This window comes from Protopterus annectens, chromosome 3.part0, assembly GCF_019279795.1.
Source record: "Protopterus annectens isolate FY-2018-M chromosome 3.part0, PAN1.0, whole genome shotgun sequence".
Taxonomy (NCBI): domain Eukaryota; kingdom Metazoa; phylum Chordata; order Ceratodontiformes; family Protopteridae; genus Protopterus; species Protopterus annectens.
Window position 1 is genome coordinate 248,983,393 of NC_056731.1, and position 23,444 is coordinate 249,006,836.

A 23,444-nucleotide genomic window follows, 5' to 3' on the forward strand; every position below is an offset into this window, starting at 1 on the left:
GTTTCTAAAGTGACCTTATCCAGATGGCTATCTTCCACCATTTCTGACATTTATCGGCTTAGGGGCAAACAACTGAGCTCAAAACCTAAAGCACATTCCACAAGAGGTCTAGCCACTTCTACAGCTTTTCAGGCTAGGCTACCCTTAGATACTATTTGTGCAGCAGCCACTTGGGCCACTCCTCTTACCTTCGTTTCTCATTACAAATTGGATTTGGCTTCCAGGGACAGGGCAAGCTTTGGTTCCACAGTTCTCAAGAGTCTGTTCCATTGAGCCACCCAGGATAGAGGTGCTAGGGACGCGGTCCCATCCAGCAAGAATGAAGGCGAGATTGACAACTTAACATTTAGAAGTTATGTACCTACCATAACGTTCCATGTTAGTTGTCTTCTCTCGCCTTCTTTCTTGCGTCCCTCCCTCCTATACCCCTAGCTTGTACAGACCTTGATCTCCATTTTCTCTGGAAGATTCTTCTTCCTTGGACACCAGTTAGTTCTTGGCCTTGATTACCTGGTTTCACTTTACAGCCTTTTTAGGTTAGTTGTTCCTCTTTCCTTAGTGGAAAGTTTTTGTAGGCAGTTTTTTCCTCTAGATACCAAACGAGATCTGGGTAATTACCGCCTTGCATCATGGGATATGGGGCTGCCTCGAGCTGGTAAAAGTGACTCTCGAGCTTAGCAAGTGCCGAGTCGGAGCCGAGGATCGGCTCCGAACCCATCCAGCAAGAAAGAAGGCGAGAGAAGACAACTAACATGGAACGTTATGGTAGGTACATAACTTCTGATTTTCGCACTGAGGAGAGAAAATGGAGGGGTGTGGTATAACTGGGTGCTCTAAATGGGATCTGTACTAATGGGGTGCTCTATAAAGGGTCTATACTAGCGGGGGTTCTCTAAATGGTATGAAACTATTGCAGATTTGGTGGTTTTGGAACTGTTTAATTGGCAGAAGCACAGCTGAGGTGCTTTCTGAGCAGCTAAGCGCAATTTAAGGACTTCTCGGCTGTATCCCGGGCAGCTACTAAGGGAAAATTTATCTACTGAAGGTTTTGCCATCTATAACTGCCAATGGTTACCCCCGCTGCGCAGTAGTGCATGATGGTACACTGTGCGTAAACAGATGAGTAAGCAGAACAGTGGCTTTTCGCCTTACTCTGTGGAATTGTGTTAAAACAAACGCAGACCCATACAAACACGGGGCTTATGTAGCAACAGTGAGCAAACTGAATTAAACAATTTAACCAATAAAAAAGCTCAAAACTGAGCCGTGTGCCAGGAAACTTCAATCAGATTAGTCCTATCTGCACTATCCTGTCACAGGGATGCAGGGGTTCTCTCCAGCAAAAGGTAGCCTGGTTTAGTGTTCAGTTTAACAGACAGAAAGAGATTCAGCAGGTCTGAATCTAGTCTATGCTACAGCAAACAAAAAAATGCAATAAATCAGCAAGGACAGTTTTAAAAAATAAGCAATATAGCAAAAATTCAGTTTAAAAGTGCAAAATATACTATAAAATTGTACTTATGGTTAGCAGAATGCAACAGATTCCTTGAACTGCACAGATGAATACAGCAGAGCAGTGACTGGTTGCCTAACTCTGGGGAACTGTAAATGTCAAAGTATGGCAAACACTCTTCTTACGTATGTCACCTCATGACATCTTCAAAATTGTACTGGCATTATGCGTAGGGGTATTTAGGAAAAACCCAGCCATAGGTCTGAATAATGTGAGTTTGTGAGAAACTACAAACTTATACAGGAAGCAAATATTGCTCCCAGACTAAGATTTTGCATGTTTTAGTGTGCAACCAGAGCTGACCTGGATTTATTCATTTTCTTGTATTTATACCACATTTTGATTTTTGTTTAATTTTAGAATCTTCCTGGGAAGTTGCACAAGCATCACATTCTTTTTTTTTTCCTCTGGATTCCAAGCATGCGGGCAGTTTTGCTTCCTGTAAATGCCCAAATGCCACAAAAGTATTTTGTTTACTTATTGAAATTACTTGACAAATATTTCAATTGTAGGATATTAAAAATCAACAAACTACATCATTTTATATCATTTTTTTATCAATCTCCTACGGGAATGATTAGATGTACCCTCTCAGAATTTCTCATTACATGACGGTCCTCACTTTTATGATGTTTATTTATTTTGCCTGTGTTTTTTGTCATTGATCCATTTAAATAAGTCCAGCAGAGCTTTCAGATGTAAGCCTATGTGGCTTGTAATCTAACAATCCCTTGAACTGTGTAAGTAGGTTTTTTCTCTGCTGTTGAGTTTTCTGTGCTTTCAAAGTTGTGTGTCAGCAGTTGAGGTCATGAAAAGAGGATACAGAGAACTTCAGAAGGAAATGCACCACAGCATATCCAAGTTATGAATTTGTTTTCAAATATAAGGTTTCATTCTTTTCACTTTTATTTTATTAAGCTTGCATTTAATAGTTTGCTGTTTGTGCCAGTTACATTGTTACTCACTGTATAATACAAAACCACCTCGGTGTCCCTTTGTAATTTATTTATAGTAGTAGTAACATAAAACCTTATTGTATGCCATTATTTTCTATGTGGCAGTAGAAGTGTTTTAGTTTTGATTGTTACTTCTTTCCTACATAAAGTAGAGTAGTTATCTGTTTCCTTTCTGTATTTTTTGTGTGGTAAATAGCTTACACTTTTTTTTTTGGCAGGCATTATGCAGGATCACTCGCCATTCACCTAGTGCATTTCAGAGTGTTATTGACAAGGTGGGATTGACAGCAGTTGTAAGTGCCATGGTAACTGGCATTAATCGTGTCCAACAGTACATGCTAACAATGTTTACAGCTATGCTGTCTTCTGGAGCTCATGTTCAACGACTGGTTCAAGACAAGGTGTGTAATGCATTTTATTCTATCCACTTAATGCTGCATTTGTATTGTTGCTTAGTGGAGGGCTACTGATTAGCCATGCTGGTAACCATTTATCCCGAACCAGAAAATCATAAAGTATTGGCAGGGAGGATGGTTGATGTGGATAGTAGTGAGGAGTGAGGGTATGCCATGCTTCTTATTATATTGGGTATATTAATTGGTAGTGACACTGGCGCTTTGGGTAACTGTGATATTTGGCGTCATTCACAATCAACTGCTTAAAAAGGAATGGACCTGACACTACAATGCAGAGAAAACTAACCAACCTCTGACACAAGTACTGTACTTAACTGCATGACTGGTGAAAAGTTTATAAACAGGACCGGATAGATGGTAATGATAGCTGAGTTCATTGAAGTAAGGCTAGCTTTGTCTCAAGCAAGGATATGGTCTGTTTCATAGCAGATGTTAGCTGTAGGACAGATGAGCACAACTTGCACTAACTCACAGAATAGTTTTTTTTCCAGAGACATTAGGCAAATATTTGTCACTGTAAGACTGAGATATTCACAAGTTGGTTCCTGTTGCCCCCAGTGGAGGGTTTGATTCTTTCCACCTCTGTTAGCCTAATTTGTGACTCTGAGTATCTCAATTAACCAGACAGTGCTCCCAGGTCATCCATGAAAAAAGTGACCCTTTTGTCCAATGGGCTTACCAGATTAACAAGTGTATAAAATAAAAATAAGTAAAATAAAGGTTTTGTCACCTTGCATACATAGATGAATATCTCACTATGTGGCATTAATAGCACCGTGGGTTATGGAATCCACTACCCTACAACTTATATGTTCAGCTCAGTAAGTGCTCATCAGACTTTCTGTAAATTGAGTGTTTAAGAGCATAGCTCTATTTTCTACTTGTACTATACCACATTGTGCCTGTAGTAAGTGCAGTATGCCTTTTTGGCATATCTGCATAAAACACCTGTGTGTCATTGTGGATGCAAGAGGCAGTGTGCTGAAACTCTTAAATTTTCAAGGGAAATATGCATATCTCCCATGATGTTATGCTAAATGAGGGGTTTCCAGATGCTTTTCTATAAATGCTTCTTTGTTTTGCAAGTGTCTGTCTAGCTGGGGTCTGTTTCACTAGTATTTTAAATACATAAATCCAGTATAGGTAATTTGCAGATAAGTATAAAATTGTCATAAATGCAGAAAAACAAATGATAAAAGAAGAGTTAATAGAAGAGTAACAGCTTAAGACCAAGGAAGAAAATTGTTTGTGTCTTTCGGCTTTTCCCGGTTAGAGGTCGCCACAGCGGAACTCCGGTCCGCTAATAATTGGCAGTAGATTTTTACATGCTGGCTTACCGGGCCTAATGCACAACCTTCAATGAAGGAACACCCATTCACGCATGTCTCCACACACAAGACGCTTCAACTGAGAATCGAACGGGCAATGTAGACCAAGGAAGAAAATAATGAAGAAAAATAAGTTGTTGCTTCTTTCGGCTTTTCCCGGTTAGGGGTTGCCACAGTGGAACTCCGGTCCACTAATGATTGGTAGTTGATTTTTACATGTCGAGTTAAAAATAAGTATAAAATGAAAAATCACTTGATACACTGATCAAACCAATAATTAAGCAATGTTATATTCTGTATCAAATGCAATCTAACTTTTTTTTTTATAAAGATTCCTTCACTCTTGTAAGGGAAACATTTGTGCTATGTAATCATTCTAGCGGTTACATAGAAGCCAGAAGGATATATTTCTTTCTTTTTGTCCACACCCCCCCCCAACCATCTTATCTTCCTCCCTGCCCAATAATCCCAGCTATCCTTCCATCTGAGAGCATAACTTAAACATTTTCTCAATCAGCAGAGGCATGGGCAGAGCATCAGGAGTGCTGCTATCATCATTGGGGTTTGGGATTTTGTATGGCCATGTAGTCCCCCCTGCACTTGCCTAGCATCGTGCTACAACTGAGTAGGCATGAGGAAACTATGGCATGCAACTCCTCCATCCATAAGGGTTATTGTTTATGCTGTCTGGCCTGCTTCACAGCCCGACTTCCATTTCTCTGTGACCTGTGCCAGTGCTCCAGTACAGGGACATGTGCATGCACCCTCCCTCCCAGGATAGAAACTCCCATTCCTCCCTGCCAGCTCTGTCAGGAGCTCAAGCTGCTAACCGAACTCATGAATCCTTGGTCATAGTCAGGGCTTTATCCTTCTGTGCCACTGGGCTGGGTAGGATATATTCCTGCTATAAGATATCATATTTACCATTTTGATCTAAAAACAATCTGAAAAGTAAACACTGGATAGCAATGTTCCAGCACTGTTGAAATATCATCACTGTTTGCATCCACCAACTGTATAGCAAAGGACATGACCACCAACAGTGAAAAAATGTATGCATGCTTTCGAACACTAATAACCAAATGAAAACATGAGGATGGCAGAATTCAAGAAACAAGAAAAACCAAGCCAAAACAAGGAGACTGCTGAGGAAAAAATGCTGGTACTCCAGTAACGAAAGCGACAGTATAACAATACTTCCAGGAAGTTGAAAAATAAAACACGAGCTGATCATTATTATTTCAAAGTCATGTATTTCAAATAAAAATGTATATGTAAGGATCAACTCGTGATTTTTAGCTTCCTGGAAGTATTTTTATGCTGTGGCTTTTGTTACTAGATTACCAGCATTTTTTCCTTGCCAGCTTCCTTGTTTTGTTTTTTTTTTTTTCTACCTTCAAACATTGCCAACATAAATGACTACTTCTATATCCCATCATGTATAACTGCCATTGTATTGGAAGCAAACGTGTCAACTCTCCAAATTTTTGCCTCATATTTTTGGCCTGTTCTTCATTTGTGTTTTTTTGGCACATCGCTGAGGACTAAAGTGACTAAAGTTTCTCACTTCATATCCCTTGAAAAAACTAAAGTTTCTGACCTCATATCCATTGGGAAAATGCATGGCAACACAAATCCTGTTATTCTAACAACTTCTTAAATTTATAAGAGCAGATGTGATAGTGTTCAATCTCGCCGTTTGTTCTTACACATGGGTTCGGAGCCGATCCTCGGCTCCGTGCCGGCCTCTTGCAAGCTCTGCATCGAGAAGAAGCTCGAGACAATCTAATACCCACAATCCCCCTCTGCCTTTACCTCAGATCTAGTTTGCCGCTGCTGCATTCGCATCGCTGGGAGCTAGCTCGAGCGTCTAAAGCTAAGATATAACTTGTTTGTTATATTTTATTAGATTTTCTATTTCTATTTGATGTTTCAGTATTATACTGTATGATTGTGTTGTGGTCTGGTTGATTTTTTGGTACCGTTAACTAGTTTTATCGGTTAGATAATTTTCGGGGCCTACATCCCTTCATAAATTTAATATTTGAGGAAAGAAAAGTTCTTTTATACCGGATTTGACAATTTTTATCGGATTTGACAAACTTTAACGGATTTGACTGCATTACTGGACTTGTCTCTCTTTTCTATAATGTCTGATAAGGTGAAGTCAGGTTTCAAGCGTTGTCAGTGTGGCCAGAAAATGTCAGTGACTGACAACCATAGTTCCTGCGTCTACTGCCTTGGCCCTCTCCACTTGCAAGAGGACTGTTCCATCTGTCACTCTTTTAGTGGGAGGGTCATGACAGATAGACGCAGGAAACTAATGGACAGAGGTCTGTTGAAACCTTCTTTTCAGGAGGCTCTGGATGCTTCTGACCAGGCATCGAAGTCCTCTAAGGAATCGAAGACGTCGGAGCCCAAGTCATCGGCTCCGAGCTCTTCATCAAAGGTTAGATCACCGGTTCCACAGACTTCGGGGCCGAGTGTTCAACTGGTATCGGTTCCTGAGCCTCGAGTCTTGGAACCGGTGATGGAGCTCCCTCCTTCGACCTTATTGAGGTCGGCTCCGTCTTCGGTTCCTTCGACCCGTTCTTCCTCCAAACTTTCGGATATCGATGTGGATCGCGTGGTGCAGAAGTTATTGGAGCATTCGGCCCTCTCCAAACTTATTTCGGTTTCCACCCAGTTGGTGTCGAAACTTGAAGGCCTCCCTGTATCTCCATCCATTCCTCCTCCGAGACCGATTCAGTCTTTGGAGCCGGAAGAGGCTGATCTACTGATTGTGGAGCCCTCGGGTCCAGAACCGTCCTTTTCTCAGTCTGTTCCTCTCACCTCGACTCCGTCGGACCCGGTACCGGAGTCTCGGAGCCGACGGTCTGTCCTTGGTTCTGGGGCCGAGAGTCGAACCGACGTTTCGGTTCCGACTCTCCCCCTCGGGGCCTCGGCGCGGATCGATTCGGCTCCGTCCTCGGGGTCGATGCCTTCGGTGCCCGTGTCGGGGATTCTTCCCATTTCCTCGGAACCGGGGGACTCTTCGATGCGGGACCCGGGAGCGTTCGACCTGATGAGGAAGGTGTTGTCTACCCAGACAACCACATCAGTGGAAGCAACCTCTCCTCCCCATAAAGGGCCGGTATCTTCATCTGCACCCACGGCCACATCCAAGCGTCGGGCACCAGTGTCTCAGCCACCCCTGGAGGGTGCCCCCTCTTCCTCCGAGGCTTCTTCGGATGCTCCCCACGAAGAAGTCCCTAGGAAAAGATTGTGTAAGAGGAGACACTTGGATTCTCCAAGTTCCAAGGAAACCTAATAAATACATCACGGCACCTCAGGACAAGTCCTACCTAACAAAAGGAGTTCCAGTTGACGCTATGGTGGTGGCAGCAGCCACGGAAAAGGAGATGTCGGAGTCTTCTTCGTCTGTCCATCCTCCTAATAAAGATTCTAGGACGATGGATAGATACGGGAAGCGCATTTTTAGTTCAGCGGCCTTTTCCATGCGATCCCTGAACTATTTGACCCATTTTACACGGTTACAGAGGGATCTAGTCAAAGAGTTGGGAGATACCCTCCAGGGTACTACAGATGCAGCCGTCTCAGAGAAAGTGACAGCGCAACTTAATACCCTTACATCGATTGTTAACTCGTCCATGAGGCTGATTTCCTACGCAGCCGAAGGTTCGAGTAGGGCAGCAGCTTCAGCGATTGCTCTTCGCAGACCTGGATGCGCTTATGCTCCTTTGCGGAAGCCTTCAAGTCTTCCTTTACTAACGCCCCATTTGACGGTACCACTCTCTTTGGCCCCAAAGTAAAGGAGACCCTTACCCGGTGTGAACAGGAAGGAAAGACTCTGTCTGCTGTCGGAGTCCGTTTTTCCACCCCAACCAGACCGTACCCCAAAGGGCAACGTGGTGGAAAAATGTGGTTTCGAAAACCCCAAGGATCTTTCCCAGGTACACAGGGAGACGCCCCCTCTAGAGGCAGAGGAGGGGGTAGAGGTGGAAGACGCCGCCCTGGCGGCAGAGGGGGTCCGCAACATCAAGGTGACAGGGAGACACTCCTGGTAAACCTTTCCAGCACTCCTGAGAGGAGGCCCGACTGTCCTGCTCTGGAGGCAGTCGGGTCGCTTAGCTTTATACCCTCAGGCCTGGCAAAATTTAACTACAGACAAGTGGGTAAAAAGCGTGGTTACCAGAGGTTACAACATCCCCTTTCTATCTCATCCCATTCCAAAGAAAAGACTCCCAGATGTACCGCCCCATCTGCGAGAGCCAGCAGCCATAGAAATTTCAAAGCTGCTAAGAAAAAGAGTCATCCAACCAGTCCCAGCGGACCTGCAAGGATTCGGGACTTACTCAAGGTTCTTTTTAGTTCCAAAGAAAACAGGGGACTGGAGGCCTATTCTGGACCTGAGCTACCTCAATACCTTCGTCAGGAAGGAAAAGTTCAGAATGGTCACGCTTCAATCGATCCTTCCATTCTTACAGAAGGACGACTGGATGTGCTCAATAGATCTAGAAGATGCATACTACCACATCAAAATGGCCAGGGCATCCAGAGATCATCTGCGCTTCCGGCTGGGCCCAGTCACTTTCAATTTCGAGCCCTGCCCTTTGGTCTGACCTCAGCCCCCAGGGTCTTCACCAAATGCATGGCAGTGGTAGCGTCTCACTTGAGACGCCAAGGATTCCAGGTGTTTCCGTATCTGGACGACTGGCTCCTTTCTGCCACCACCCAGCGTCAACTATTACAGGCCAGAGACTTTGCTCTTCAACTGTGTGTTCACCTAGGGATTTCCGTAAACTTCGGAAAATCCTTACTTCAGCCATCACAAAATATCTTGTTCATAGGAGCAGAATTAAACACACGTCAGTTGATTCTGAGGCTTCCCTCAGAAAGGATATTATCACTTCAAACTCATATACGTCTTCTACTCTTGTCAAGGAAATCTCCTGCGAAACTAGTACTGAAGGTGTTGGGCCTCATGTCAGCCTCCCTTATTGCAGTTCCCTTGGGAAGGCTGCACATGAGAGTCCTACAATGGCTACTGTTTGCACAATGGTCGTTTCAACAACTACCTCTAACACACGAGATTCTTATAACAAAGACATGCAAAACAGATCTAAACTGGTGGCTTCAAACGTGCAACCTTTCCAAGGGGAGACCGTTTGTGCTACCCATGCCAACAGTTACGGTGACCACGGATGCTTCCCTGATAGGGTGGGGGGGCATCTTTCAGGGACAGACAGTCCAAGGCGAATGGACCAATTTGGAGTACAATCTGCACATCAATGTTCTAGAGTTGAGGGCAGTGTTTCTAGCGTTGCAACACTTTGCTCCCCTTCTTCCTCTGGGAACTATTGCAGTTCAGACGGACAACATGTCTGTAGTCTGGTACATAAACAAGCAAGGGGGAACCAAATCCTATCAGCTATGCAGAGAGGCCATGAGAATCTGGCAGTGGGCGGAGTCCACGGGTCGCTTTCTAATAGCAACGCACATCCCGGGGTCATCCAACATCATAGCCGACAGGCTCAGCAGAGCAATTCTGTTATCGCACGAGTGGTCCCTAAAACAATCAGTAGCGAAAAGGATTTTTCGCAAGTGGGGCCAGCCTTCCTGCGATCTGTTTGCGTCTCCAATGAACGCCAAATGCAGGAGCTACTTTGCCCTATTACCCCCTCCAGGGGAAGTCCCCAGGGACGCACTGGTTCACGATTGGCCCCCGGGACTCCTGTACGCATTTCCTCCATTTCCTCTGATATCAAAGTTTCTCCAGAAAGCCAGGAACCTACACAGGACAATAATCCTCATTGCCCCATTCTGGCCTCGTCAAATTTGGTTTCCCTTCCTGAAGATACACTGCATTCGGGGACCCTGGATTCTGGACCCAGAGCCAGACCTATTGACTCACTCGTCAGGGGTTCCCCATCCCGCGCTCCTGTCCCTCCATCTAGCAGCTTGGCTGCTCCAATTCCCAACTTAGCCAGGTCTGATCTTTTGTCACCAGCAGTCCAGAATATATTGGTGGCTTCCCATAAAGCTTCCACTACCAAAACATATGCTAGCAAATGGAAGCGATTTGTATTCTGGGCGAATACACACCATGTGGATCCTTTTATAGCTCCTTTGAATAAGATATTAGAGTTTTTAACGGACTTATTCCATCAGGGTGCTTCTCCTGCTACACTAAGAGTTCAATTGGCTGCCATTTCAAATTTCCATTTGGAAGAATGTGGAGCTCCTGTTATGGCTCACAGACTTTGTAAAGCCTTTTTAAAAGGGGTTTTTCATATTAGACCACCGGTCAGATCTCCTACGTCACCTTGGAGTCTAAACTTGTTGTTATATAAATTAATGTTGCCCCCCTTTGAACCTGCCTCTTCTTGCCCATTAAAATTTTTGTCCTGGAAGACTCTCTTTTTGGTAGCCATTACTTCTGCTAGGCGAGTATCTGAACTTCAGGCTCTCTCCATCAAGCACCCTTATTTGATTTTTCACTCGGACAGAGTTTCTCTGCGAACCAATTCATCCTTCCTCCCTAAAGTGTGTTCTATTAACAATATTAATCAGTCCATTGAATTACCCACTTTCTTCAAAAACCACTCCAACAAAATGGAGTATATGTTACACAAATTAGATGTTCACAGACAGCTAAGATTTTACTTGGATAGAACAAAAGATCACAGAAAAACTGATCAACTCTTTGTGGCCTTTGCTGATAGCAGGAAAGGACTTGCAGTTACCAAAAGAACTCTTTCCAAATGGTTAACGGATTGTATAATCTATGTCTACGATTCTTCAAATCAAACCCTTTTGCACAAACCCAAAGGACATTCCACAAGGTCAGTGTCTACATCTTTGGCTCATGCAGCCCGCCTACCACTGGACGCTATTTGTGCGGCTGCTACTTGGTCTAAGCCACATACATTCATTTCTCATTATAAGGTAGACAAGGTTTCTAGGGACAGGGCAACCTTTGGTTCCACTGTGCTCAAGAACGTCCTCCGTGAGTTCCTCAGGAACAAGGAGCTAGGGCGCTACCCATGTGTAAGAACAAACGGCGAGATTGAACACTATCACATATAGAAGTTATGTCCTTACCATAACGTTCCATGTGGAGTGTTCATCTCGCCTTTGTTCTTACAGTCCCACCCTCCCACCCTTAGGAAGAACGTTCTTTGATGCCTGGCCAGGAGCATTCTGCTGCTGTTGCAATGTTGTGTACATAGTTGGCATATATATTTTATATATGTCTATTTGGCTTATATATATATATATATATATATATAGTTATGTATAGATTGTTTCTGTGCATATGTGATGTAAGCATGAATGTGCTCTCTCTGTAGATTGGTTTGCTTGCAAACTAGATCTGAGGTAAAGGCAGAGGGGGATTGTGGGTATTAGATTGTCTCGAGCTTCTTCTCGATGCAGAGCTTGCAAGAGGCCGGCACGGAGCCGATGATCGGCTCCGAACCCATGTGTAAGAACAAAGGCGAGATGAACACTCCACATGGAACGTTATGGTAAGGACATAACTTCTATTTTTTAAAATCTATCCCTATTTCTGGACCTTTGGCCACTCATTATTTTAGGCTTTGTCCAGATTTCTTGTGTAAGCGGTTGAGAGGTATGATAGGAAGCAAGGTGAAGAGCTCAGCCTTTTACAAACGTACTCCTAAATATAGTACACAAACAATGGGCAGTTTTAAAGAATTACTAAATTAAAGAAAGACTGTACCCACACAGAATTCTTCTCATCTGGCATATGAAAACCAAAATGGTCTCTATTTATTGCATTAACCCACTGCAGGATATGATGCATACCTTCTTTACAGAAGAAGTTGAAGAAAATTCTCTAGACTTATCCAAGCCCTAGATGGAGGAGTCGTCATCTTTCAAAGCAGAGATAAGAACAGTTGCAACTGCTTCAGGTAGGCAAAAATTGACTACATACATGGTTATTCATGTATGAATCACTGTTAGGTATGCATCATATGTCACTCAGACTTATTCTACATATTGAGTAGCTTAATAAATTCCCAGTAATATGAACTTTTAATTACAAGGATCTCGCACATCCTCAGCTTTACCAGCATTATGTATCGCAAATCTCTCTGACTTAGTGTAATTGACCTTATACTTGATTATGTTCTGCAAACTTCAAAAAAAATCTTTTAAGTTTTATTATATCATCAAAAAAGTGGAGTTATCACAACTAAGTCACCTGTATAAAATATTATGTACATTGGACATCCTTATATATTTATACTTGTCAAGTCATGTTCTGAATAATATAGCATGGGGTTCATAACAATAACAAACAGTAATGACGACAGTGGTATCTTCATTGCTTAATTAGTATTAAGTCTTAAAAGAGCTGTGCATTTTCCAGTGATTCCAGCAGTAGAATAGGTTAGGCATTATAATTTTTGAATTGCATTAACAACCAGGATGAAAAAAACATAACACATTACTTGTAAAACATTATTTACCTCCCAAGTCAAGCATCTCGATGACATTAAATTTCAAAGTGTTAGGTTGTACAAAATAGATTATTTCCTTTGCTAAATAGCAGTGCCAATTGTAGACAGCTGTTTGCATCCTCTGTTCTTCTTGCTAGGCAGAACCTATATTGCCACTTATAAAAATGTAATCAAATGTGGCAGTTATATGATTGTTAGGTAATCTTTTCTTAAGTAATTGATTGTGAAATCATCCAACTAGAAATGGCAGTACAGATCGGTATTTTTAATAGGTCTGGAATGACTTCATTTGTAGAGATCTGGTAAAATTTAGTTACAGTTTTTTTTTATTTCCATGTGTTTATTTCTCTTCATGTCCAAAATTGCCTTCTTTACTTCAGCTAGTGCAAATTGTGCTTTGATTTAACCATCTGTTAATAATATCCAATTCTGTATACTACTGGGAATTTAAAACTGCAGAAAATAGTTATAACCTACTTGTTTAAGTTTTTTCTAAGTGCATAATTTTATTAACCGCATTTGTCATCACATATACACACTGAAGTATAAAAATGAGTCTTTCTGCACTGAATAGCCAGCAGTTCCCCATTTTATTCACAAACGTAAAATTGACTTGCATGTTAGAAATATATTGAAATCTGTTGCACAAGTGTAATTTCTCCCTTTTCATTCTTAAATGCTTCCATAAATCACTGTACCATTCATAGTTTATATTCAACAATTTAAAATCTTGTTCAAATTATTTATCTAGTATCATTCTTCTCATTAGATAATATTTTTCTTTATGGATGATTGTATCTGTCCATGTGATTGTATATTAGTTTTAAAAACATTCTTTATAATGCTAAATGAAGTGGGCAAAAATGGATTTTCAGCCTGATAATTATGAATAGCTTTCTTGAGGCCTAAGAGAAAGATTTTATCTTTTAGGAATGACCCTGGAAATTTTTTTTATGTACTGTATTATCATCTACTTGTTTTAATGGACCGAGAGAGTCAAATAACAGTGGTTTTAGTAAGGACATACTAAATGCTGTGAGTAAAGGTTATATTTGGCTAGATGAAGTCCAAGAAGAAAATGTCTTTTCTTGCAAGTAATCTGTGCCTGCAATATATATACTCTGTCTTAAGTATCAGTGATGTGCCAGTTATGTGTTAATGATTGATTAATTATAAGATCTTTCAATACTAACCCGCATCTAAATGTATATATATGTGTGTGTGTGTGTGTGTGTGTGTGTGTGTGTGTGTGTGTGTATATGTATGTATACACACACACACACACGTATATATATTGTGAAGAAAATGAAAATACTGTCATCTGTGTTAGCATGTCTGGCAGGATATTTTTATATATTCTCAGATTAACTTGTATTGTATGCCAGCATGTCTGATTGTGAAAATTTAAATAAGATTTTAAAATGTTGAGCATCTCCCTGTTTATACAAAATATTTAAAGAATATGTCGGTGATTTGATGCATTTATAATTGCACATGTTTGTGAAGGAGATTCTAAAGTACAAACTGTCTGTGGAGAATCAGCTGAACAGTAGGTGATGTCAATGGAATATTCCTTGTTGTTTTGTGATTATTTTTGAACAGCTGATTGAAAGGAAAAATAACTTTTTCAAGCAGCTGACTGTTTTTAAAACAAGACATTTAACTTGTGCTATAAAAGAAACTGCTGAAGTCAGTTGAAGAGCAGTTATTTAAGAGTTGCAGTCAGTTACAGTGCTATGCAGTGAATACCTAGGAAAAAGGACTCACTAAAAACTGTAAGCCTGCCTTTGCCTTACTGTTATGTTTTAGGTTAGGTCAGGGACAGTATTTTCTAGTTAGATTAGGAAAGCTTAGGTATTTAGATAAAATTTTTCTAAGATGATGGACTTCTATCCTACAGTTTAAATTTATATTTCTAGTGACTGAATTCTGGTGTTTATTGAAAGTTATTCTTGTAATCATTTTACTTATTATTAAATGTTTTTCATTACTTTATATTGTGGCTAGACAATCAGTGTATTCTTTAGAGTTTAGAGAGTGATTATACCTGTTTGATACTCTCCATGTCACCTTGAATGCCTGGCTTCTTCTGGTCATAGCTCTCATTTATTTTGATATTGTAATTATTTCATAATTGCTCACCCTTTTAAAGGTGTGTAGACCTGTTTGACTCTGGTGGCAGCGTTTACCATTTTTATTGGGGAGGGGATACAGCTGGAAATCTGTGTCAGGCTTCCCATAAGTGTTTGAGTGTGTGAGATATGAATTTATTTTGAGTGTGAGTGAATCAGAGGTCTTAAACTGGAACACATTGCTCTGAAGTATATGATAAGGGATTACATTTGGGCTGGACAGAGATATATAGTCCAGTCCCAGGAAAGCAGAGCATGTTCCTTTTGTGCTTTTAAGGGAAATTGTGGAATTTTACTTGTGTGCCTTGTGCTCTGATGTTTCCCTCGACACTTCCACACTGGAGTCAGTAGTGAGAATTGAGGCTCCTTAGCTACTGACCTGGGCTTTAAGTGGGGCACATCACATTTATTGTTGGCAGTCCGGTGGGATATTAATCAGATGTCTCACACACACACACACACACACACACACACACACACACGTACATTATGTATGTGTGTGTGTGTGTGTGTATATATATATATATATATATATATATATATATATATATATATATACACCCACATACATAGCTAAATATAGATATATAGTTGAATATAGATATGTATATGTCATAGTATATTCTCAATGATAGAACTGCAATATTGCTGAGACTTAGATTTCGTTCAAAAATCCATTGACTTCATATTCAGTCAAATGTGCAGTAAAACAGAGAAACCTTTTTTTTTTTATAGGGGTGAAGCTCATCTGTACCCCGTGTGTTGGGGCTGTGTCCCCGAACCCCTTGCTACTTATACACCAACTTTAAGGTCACACAACAATGACAAAAAGGGAAAACTCCATAAACTCCACTGTTATACATACTCACACTAACTGTATGCCTACATGCCCAATTTTCTATGAAATGGTGAAACAAAACACGATTCACAGGTAGTCATTAGCAGCATTTGAACAAACAAAACTGCACCCAAAATAATATGTGGCTGTACTGTGATTTACTATGGTAGGAAGATACAGAGCTACTTCTCTGACCAGAAAGAGTCCAGGTTGCTGTGGCAGGGTATCCAGCAAATAACAGACTGCAGGCCCTTATCTTCACACTGTGAAGACAATAAGGAATTCCTTAACATGCCTCATGTCAACTTTATCAGATTTGAAGGAGGAAAGAAAGCAACAGAGACAAAAATGCCCACTGGTCAAAACAAAGTGGTGCTTATCCTTAATCCAGTTGATGTCCAGAGGACATTGCACAGGGTTAACCAAGGAAAGCACCTGGGCCTGACAACATCCTTGGGCGAGTACACAGAAACTGTGTAATTCAATTAACAGATATCCTCATGGATATCTTTAATATTTCTCTGAGTCAGGAAATGGTTCCCAAGTGCTTCAAAAAAATGACAATAGTACCATTACCAAAGAAGTCACCACCATTATGCTTTAATGACTACTGCCATGTAGCCCTAACCTCCTTTGTGAATAAAAGCTTTGAGAGGCTGGTCAAAGACACAATAACATCTAAGCTACCTGCATATCTTGACCCACTGCAGTCTGCTTACCAGCAAACCGCTCTACTGTAGATGCCATAGCACTGGCACTTCACTTATCGCTGGAACATCTAGAAAGTAAAAACAGCTATATGAGGTTACTATTCACTGACTTCAGCTCAGCTTTTAAATACAGTCATCCCTATACAGGTAGGGAAGCTGCTTCAACTAGCCATCAACACACCACCTTGTAATTGGATTCCGGACTTTCTCATGGACACACCTCAGAAAGTGTGTGTAGGAAATAACTCTGTGGTATGCATCACTCTGAATACTGGAGTTCCTCAAGGCTGTGCACTGAGTCATTTGCTGTTCACTCTGCTAACAGTTGACTGCACAGAGAGGTACAACACTAACCACATCATCACATTTGCTGATGATACAACAGTGGTGGGCTTCATCAGCAATAATGATGTGGCAGCGAACATGGTTGAGGTGGAACAACTGATTACCTGGTATGACAGTAACAACTTAGCACTAAACCTGAACAAGACAAAGGAAATAATTGTGGACTACAGGAAAAACCACAAGGAACATTCTCTTGTTACAGTCAACAGAGAAAGGGTGGAGAGTGTGAGAAACGCAAAGTTTCTGAGGATGTATATTGATGAGCACTTGTCCTGGTCTAACAGTAAAAACGTCATTGTCTGGAATTTACATCAGAAGCTACACTTTTTGAAAAGGTTGAGGAGAGGAAACATACCCTCAACAGTTCTCACCACCTTTTATTAGGGTACAATACAAAGCATCCTGACAAACACCCTCACAGTATGGTTCATAAGCTGCTCAATCTCTGAGCACAAGGAGTTGTGAAGGCAGCGGGAGAGGATCATCAAGACCAACCTATCAGCTATCCAGGACCTGCAGTTTTCCAGATGTCTAGGCAGGGCCAAAGGAATAATTAAGGACAGCACTCACCCTGCTCACAGACTGTTTGAGTACCTTTCATCTGGCAAGTGCTTCAGCACCATAAGTTACAGAACTACGAGATTCAGAAACAGCTTATTTCCACAGACCATCAGACTCTTGAACTCTTGCAACAATCATGCTCCATGACGACCATCTGGGCCATTAGTTCAATGTGGAAGACCATCTCAAATTGTGCAATAACTTGACTGCCTGTCTCAATCCAATAAAAGAGGAATACTCAGTAAGTCGAGCCAATTCACTGGTCATCAGGGGCCAGAGAAATGTCTGATTATAGTACAATATCTAATGCTAGTGTATAACTCAGTCCAATGCTCATGAATGTCTCATTCTGAGCAATACTCAATGTAATGCAGTATCTTACCTCATTACTGTGCAATACTCTGTCAAGCAAAAGATCACTGTGTAATAATGTTAAGGTGAGTTTAATTTATGTGCAATAATAGGATTATAGTATATAGTAAGTAGCTGTATATGTATCAGTGTCTTGCCATATTAGGTCTATGTGACATCTGCACATTTGAGTCCAGAGATATGGAATTTCGTTCAGTTTTTGCACTTATGTAATTCCGAATGACAATAAAATTTACTTTGACTTTACTGAAGTTAACTGAAACTTCATTAAAATGACATGAAAAACATCAACAAAAAATGTGTTTAAAAAATTGACAGAATGGTGCATATATTCTGAGAAATTGCATGCGAATTAAAAACAATATTTTTGTAGTGGTGGCAGCCCTCTGCACCTCCATGTGGTGGACTGTATCCTCCCTACCAATTAAATATACTAACTCTTTGCTCACACAATACTGGGAAACAAGCTTATTCCCCAGCCCCTGGTATTATAGCAATCTTACACAAAGGTCGGCCAAATTAAACAGTCGGAAATGCTGTCACCATATGACCAGTGTTAAGACATCCCATATGTCATAACAAAACTGTTATTTATCTAGCAGCATAGAAAGAGTAGCATTCAGTGCCAGCTAGAATTATTGATGTTGTCTGTCTCGCCTTCATTCTTGCTGGTTGGGTTCGGAGCTGATCCTCGGCTCCGACTCGGCCATCTTCAATAGCTTGAGAGCTGTTTACTGGCTCGAGGCTACCCTGTATCCCATGATGCCTGGCGCTAGTTACTCAGATCTCATGTGCCGCTTCAAACTGCGAGGTTGTCTTACTGGCTCAGGCTCATATACTTTTTTGTAATTTTCTATTTTCACTAGAGTTTTCCCCACCCCTCCCCCTCCCTCCCTCCCCTTTGTGGTAGTCATTTAAATTAGAGGCTAACCCTCTTTTTGTCTTTCTCTAGTTTAAAAAAAACAAACAAAAAAAAAATGTTTTTTAGTAGTAGTAGACTTATTTAGTGTGTGTTAGCTGTATAGTGTAGTTATACCTGTTAACTTGTTTTTTTTCTTGTGGTGTGTGTGAGTGTTTTACCTTGGTGTGTGTGTGTGTTTAAACATGTCCAAGGACTCTAAAGTGTCCGGATTCAAGAAGTGTGACTCGTGCTGTCAGAAGATGTCTCTGACAGATGGTCACACTTCTTTTGTCTATTGTCTGGGCGCGGTGCACCTGCAGGACTCTTGTTCGGTTTGTCATGCTTTCAGCCCAAGAGTCCTGCAGGAGTGCAAAAATAAGTTAATACTCAGGGGTTTGCTCAAGCCCCAGAATTCACCGGCCAAGGCTCAGCCTGTGAAATCCTCCAAGTCACCTAAGTCTTCGGCTTCCAGTTCTGAGCTGTCGCTGGGTGAAACACCACCATCCACCTCGGCTCCGGCTGGAGCCAATGTGCCTCCCTCCCAATCGGCTCCAACATGTACTTCGGAGATGTCTGGGAGTCTAAAGAGATCAAGGTCTCCCTCCTTGGAGTCGATACGCTCGGCTCCACAATCACCTCTGCTCCAGTCGGAACGCAGTCATAGGTCCTCTCACTCCTCTTGGTCCTCTAGGCTTTCAGATCAGGACTTGGAGAGAGTGGTCAGTAGGCTGCTGAAATCGCAGGCCCTAGCGAAAATGTTGTCCAGCCCCCCTCATCAGGTGTCGGGTCCATCCACTTCTGCAGAGATTCCTCCTCCGACTCCTCTCTTGAGCTCGGAGCCGGAGTTCGTTGGGGTTCGACTCGTGGAACCGTCGGCTCCGATGCCTTCTCCTTCGTTCCGTCATCAGCTCCGATCCCTTCCATGGCACCGTCCTTGGAGGGATCTGGGCACCGAGACTCCCTCGTCAGCTCTGAGGGGGCATGTGGCATCGGACCCCTGTCTGACCCCGTTCTCCCCCTCGGAGCTTTGGCGCAGGTAAGCTCATCTCCTACATTGGCCTCAGAGCCATCCCCCTCAGTGCGGAGAGGAATTCTGATTTCTTCGGAGCCGGAGTCTTCTCTGCATCCGGGCGGGGGTGCCTTCCTGGTCATGAGGAGTGTACTGGCCTCCATCAGTCCCACGGTCAACCCCATCGGCTCCTCCCCCTATGGTGCCTGCGTCTGCCTCTGCCCCTCCTCCAGACCTCAGGCGTGGGGAACCAGCACTCCAGAGCACCCCCTTAGGTGTTTCTTCCTCTTCCAAGGCCTCCCCTGATCACTCAGAGGAGCCATCTCATAAGAGGAAGTGCAGGAGGAAGCACGTTGACTCCCCTGAGTCTGTCACATCAGATACTGACTTAGAGGATTCGGAAGGGTCCCCAAGATCCCCCTCTGAAGATGTCAACTTTTCAGACATTTTGGAAATGCTTAGGCAGAGGGGGAACTGGAATACCCTAGCCCCTTCCGAGGATGAGTCAGTATTCCTGGACACGTTTAGTTCCCGACCTTCCATCTCCTGGGTGTCTCCGCCTTTCGACCCACTTATGTCCGTGGTGGCTCAGAAGGCGTGGTCAGCTCCAGACACAGTGGAACCAACCTCCAGGAGACCTGCTAAATTTATAACTGCACCTCAGGACAAACATTTTTGACTAAGGGTGTACCTGTTGATGCCATGGTGGTAGCAGCAGCCACAAAGGAGGAGTTGGCAGAAACTTCCTCATCTGTCCATCCCCCTAGCAAGGAGTCAAGGACTATGGACAGATATGGGAAGCGAATGTTTGCTTCAGCGACCTTCTCCATGAGGTCTCTGAATTATTTGTGCCATTTCACCCACCTTCAGAGGGATCTCCTTAAAGAGCTTGGAGATACCCTCCAAGATCCATCAGCTGAGGGGGCTCAAGCTAAGGTTGCCTCCCAGCTGGCGACTCTGAATTCAGTTGTTAACTCCGCCATGAGGCTCATTTCTTATGCAGCCGATGGTGCGAGTAGAGCCACAGGCACAGGCATTGCCCTTAGGAGGCATGCATGGATGCAGCTATGTAATTTTGCGGAGCCCTTCAAAGCGTCTTTCACCAATACCCCCTTTGATGGTTCCGCTCTCTTCGGATCACAGGTGAAGGACACCCTAACCAGGTGTGAACAAGAAGGCAAGACTCTTTCTGCTGTGGGAGTCCATTTTTCCACTCCTTCTAGACCATACCCCAAGGGTCAGAAGAGTGGAAAGATGTGGTTCTGGAAATCCCAGGGAGCCTTGCCTGATGCACGTTGTGAGTTCCCCTCCAGGGGCAGAGGAGGAAACAATAACAGACGCCGCCCTCGAGGCAGAGGGGGTCCGCAGAACCAGGGCAGCAGAGAATCCTTCTCTGAGAAGCCCTTTCAGCATCCCTGAAGGGTTGCCCGGCTGCCCGCCTCTGGAGGCAGTCGGGGGAAGGCTCGCACTGTACCCTAAAGCCTGGCAAGACCTAACTCAAGACAAGTGGGTACAGTCGATCATATCCGGAGGTTACAGAATTCCCTTTGCTCAGCCCCCGTTACTGTCAAACAAGTCCCTTCCAGATGTTCCACCCAATCTAAGGGAACAAGCAGCCATAGAGATTTCAAAGCTGATAAACAAAAGAGTCATCCAAGAAGTCCCAGCAGACCAGCTTGGATCCGGAACTTACTCAAGGTTCTTTTTGGTACCAAAAAAGACAGGGGACTGGAGACCCATTCTGGATCTCAGCAGATTAAACAGATCTGTACAAAGAACAAAGTATCGGATGGTCACGCTACAGTCCATTCTACCTTTTCTGGGTCAGGGCAATTGGATGTGCTCTATAGATCTTCAGGATGCATACTACCATATCAAAATGCACAGGCACTCCAGAAGATTCCTTCGCTTCTGGCTGGGGGCCAGTCACTATCATTTCAGAGCTCTGCCCTTTGGTCTCACCACAGCCCCCAGGGTGTTCACCAAATGCATGGCAGTGGTTACGGCTCACCTGAGACATCAGGGATTCCAGGTGTTTCCATATCTAGATGACTGGCTCCTTACTGCTTCCACCAGGCATCACCTCCTGCAAGCCAGGGACTACACTATCAAAACTTGTTTCAGGCTAGGTATCACAGTAAATTTTGAAAAATCTGCATTGTTACCCTGTCAGCATATCACTTATATAGACGCAAATCTAAATACCAAGAACATGTTTGCAAACCTTCCACCAGACAGGGTATCACTAATTCGCTAACAAGTACAGATGTTATTAACATGCAGAACGATTCAGGTCAGGTTCGTCCTCCGAACACTGGGTTCCATGGTATCAGCAATTCTTCTTGTTCCCTTGGCCCGCTTTCACATGAGAATCCTCCAGTGGCTACTATTCACACAGTGGTCCTTCCAACAGCTTCCCATGTCTCACAAGATTATGATCACAGAAGCATGCAAGAAACACTTCGCTTGGTGGATGGTCTCCCCATTAGTGTCCCAGGGCAGACCATTCGGGCTATCCCTCCAGTCGCCACTGCGACCACGGACGCCTCCCTGGTAGGGGGGGGGGGCATTATCAGGACAGTCCAAGGCACCTGGCAGCCTCACGAGTGCCATTTGTATGTAAATGTCTTGGAGATGAGAGCTGTGCTTTTAGCATTGCAAGCCCTTCAGGACCGTCTCCCACCCGGGGCCATTGCAATTCAAACGACAATATGTCATTGGTGTGGTACATCAACAAACAGGGCGGAGCCAGGTCCTACCATCTATGTCGAGAAGCACTCAGACACTGGCAGTGGGCGATCTCTTCCCAACGTTTTCTGATCGCAACGCACCTCCCTGGGAGTTCCAACGTCATCGCAGACAGGCTCAGCAGAGCAATTCTCATGCCTCACGAGTGGTCTCTGAATCAGGTAATTGCGGAACAAAGCTTTTGCAAATGGGGGCAGCCTTGCTGCGACCTGTTCGCCACACCTTTCAACAGCAAGTGCAGCAATTTCTTCTCCCTTCTTCCACTTCCCGGCCACTCCCCCAGAGACGCTCTAGTCCACGATTGGCCTCAGGGACTTCTCTACGCTTTCCCTCCATTTCCTGTAATACCAAAATTCATACAGAGAGCAACTGCGTTGGGTTGTAGAATGATCCTCATTGCCCCTTACTGGCCTCGACAGATATGGTTCCCATTCCTGCATCATTACCTTCTCGAGCAGCCTTGGATTCTGGATCCTATTCCAGATCTACTGATTCATCAATCGGGCAGACTGCATCGATCCCTTCAAACACTCCAGCTCACAGCTTGGTTGCTCCACTTCCAATCTTAGCCAGGCTTCCTAATGTTTCCTCCTCTGTGCGGGAAATTATCTCATTGCACAAATCCACAACTGGAAAAACCTATGCTAGCAAGTGGAAACGTTTTTCTTGCTGGGTAGAGGCTAAGAACATAGATCCCTTTTCAGCCCCATGTCCACGAGATTTTGGAATTTTTAGCTGAACTCTTTCATTCTGGTTCCGCTTCCGCTACAATCAGAGTTCAGTTAGCTGCCATTTCGAATTTTCATATTGGGTTGTCTTCTAACAACATTATGTCTCATAAGCTGTGTAAAGCCTTCCTCAAAGGAACCACCCTGCTTAGGCCTCCAATCAGGGATCCCCCACCTCCGTGGGATCTAAATTTAGTGCTAGCTTCCCTAATCTTGCCACCTTTTGAACCTGCAGCATCTTGCTCCATGAAGTTTTTATCCTGGAAGACTCTTTTTCTGGTAGCCATTACTTCTGCCAGACGTGTTTCGGAGCTTCAGGCTCTATGTATTCATCCTCCATACTTAGTATTTCATAATGATAGGGTTGTTCTAAGGACCAATCCTTCCTTCCTCCCTAA

At 43.2% G+C, this 23,444-nt stretch overlaps 1 protein-coding gene across 1 annotated transcript in view; it reads left to right on the plus strand.

The window, feature by feature from the left end:
• Positions 1–23,444, plus strand: part of ULK4 (unc-51 like kinase 4) — a 4,087,308-nt gene that overhangs the window by 1,634,118 nt on the left and 2,429,746 nt on the right. Inside the window, exon 21 of the mRNA XM_044064733.1 lies at positions 2,688–2,870. Coding sequence (XP_043920668.1) covers positions 2,688–2,870 — 183 coding nt within the window. The remainder of the gene's footprint in view (positions 1–2,687; positions 2,871–23,444) is intronic.